Raw genomic sequence first — 1,971 nt, 5'->3', positions numbered from 1 at the left:
TCCCCCCCTCCCACGGGCCCTGAGTCCCGCACACACGGCCCCACCGCCCGGGCCTGCCTACCTGGTCGAAGAGGTAGACCGTGACATCGTCGAAGAAGGACACGGCCTTCTTCCTGCGCTCCAGGTCCTCACGGAGGCTCTCGGGCAGCAGGCCGGGCGTCTTGAGCAGGCTGCGCAGGTTGCGCACACTCTCGCTCTCGGCCACCACCACCGGGACGGCCGGCGCCTCCTCCTCGCTGTCCTCGCTCGGCTCCTGGATGCTGTAGCAGCGGAGCTCCTCGTCCGATGCGTCGCTGTCCTCGCTGTCCTCCTCCTCCTCCTCCGGCGGGCCCTCCGAGGCCCTCGGGTGTCCGGGGAGAGCCAGGCAGAGCGGGGGTCTGAGGGAGCCCAGTGGGGCGTGCCCCTGGGGCGCAGGGCCGCCGCCACCCGCGTTCAGCAGAACGGGGGTCAGCAGGAAAAACTCGGAAGGCCCCACCTCGACTGGCGTTTGGTCCCCAGGAGGCTCTGACCTGGAGCTGCCGGGGGACAGCACCTCCTCCAGGCCAGAACCTGGTGCCACCCTCGGCCCTCCGGGCCCAGTGGGAGCCGGGGCGGCCTGCGCCGGGCTCTTCAGGCCCAGCTCCAGTGGGGACAGTTGGGCCTCACTGCATTTCTCAGAGTCCAGGGGGGCCTCCGGCTCAGCGTCCAGATCGGAGAAGTAGGCCGAGTCTCGATAGGGGTTCTTCTCACCCAGGCCGCCCGGGGCGGCGGGGAGCCGGGTCTCAGGCCCCGGGCTCTCGCCTCCGGAGGCTGGCTCCTCATTTGTGTCGTGGGCATCCTTGAGCACAAACTCAGGAGACTCGTAGTTCTCCGTGTCGTAGCCGCTGTCCAGCGCGCGGGGCTGCCCGGCGGCGGGGGCGGTGGCCAACGGGCTCAGGACCTCACAGCCACCATCGCTAGCTGCCAACGGGGTGTCCAGCGAGTCCAAGGAGTCAGGGGTCCCTGCTGGCTTCTGCCGCGCGCACAGTGGGGCCGACACGGCGTCTGGCTTCCCAGCCGGGGGGCCCTCCCCGGACAGGTCGATAAAGACGCCCGAGGTGGCCCCCGTGCTGCCCTCCTCCTCCCTGCCGGGCACCGCCGGCTCCGGAGCGGGGCTGCCGGGCACCGCCGGCTCGGGAGTGGGGCTGCCGGCACCGGGGGCGGTGGCCACTCCGCCCGCAGGTGTGGGTGAGGTGGGAAGGACGTGGGGAGCGCTGGCCTCTTCCGCGGGCAGCGGGGCTCCCTCGCGGGAGGGGGAGGGGACAGAAGGAAGGGGCAGCGGGGGCCCTGCGACGCCCATGGCCTCGCGGGCAAGCACGGGCTCCCCCTGGGGGTTGTGCCCCCCACCCACGGCCTCCTCTGTCCAGGGGAGCGAGGCGGGGGCCACGGCCGGGGCAGGGCGCAGGGAGGGAAGGCCGAGGCAGCGGCCTGGCTCCCGGCCAGGCCAGGCTGCGTGTGGCCTAGGCAGAGACCCTCCCGGGTCCTCCTGTTCTGGGGGGCGGCCGGCCTCTGGGGAGGCCGGTGGGGTCTGGGGGGGGCTGAGGCGGTCATCCGCGAAGCTGTCTGTGAAACTACCCGCATAGCCCGGGTCCCAGGACTCCGGGTCGCGGCTCCCACTGTTGTTGTTGGACGACGTGTTGGAGCTCCAGTGTCCACGCTGGGTGGCCCTCCGAGCCTCAGCCTCCCCTGGCTCCTCCTCGTCCTGGGATGGCGGGGCCCCCGGGCTCCCCAAGGGAGAGGTGCCCAGTGGGTCCTCAAAGGGCGGGCAGAAGGCCACACCCCAGTCCGCATCATCCTCTCCGGTGTCTGCCAGCATCGGGGCTGTGGGCGAGGGTGAGCGAGCGTGGCAGGGCGGGCCCTGGGCGCAACCCCTGCGCAGGTGGTGGTGGTCACGGCCGCCCCACGGGCCGTCCGTGGGCAGCACGCGGCCCAGCAGGGGCTCCATGGCCAGCG

At 72.7% G+C, this 1,971-nt stretch overlaps 1 protein-coding gene across 1 annotated transcript in view; it reads right to left on the bottom strand.

Moving 5' to 3' along the window:
• Aatk (apoptosis-associated tyrosine kinase) overlaps nucleotides 1-1,971 on the bottom strand; it is a 29,513-nt gene that overhangs the window by 1,810 nt on the left and 25,732 nt on the right. Inside the window, exon 11 of the mRNA XM_013036225.1 lies at nucleotides 58-1,970. Within this exon, the coding sequence (XP_012891679.1) occupies nucleotides 58-1,970 (1,913 nt within the window). The remainder of the gene's footprint in view (nucleotides 1-57; nucleotide 1,971) is intronic.

The sequence above is a fragment of the Dipodomys ordii genome, unplaced genomic scaffold, assembly GCF_000151885.1.
Source record: "Dipodomys ordii isolate 6190 unplaced genomic scaffold, Dord_2.0 Scaffold7, whole genome shotgun sequence".
In the NCBI taxonomy this organism is placed as follows: Eukaryota; Metazoa; Chordata; class Mammalia; order Rodentia; family Heteromyidae; genus Dipodomys; species Dipodomys ordii.
This window is presented reverse-complemented; position numbering and strand designations above follow the sequence as displayed.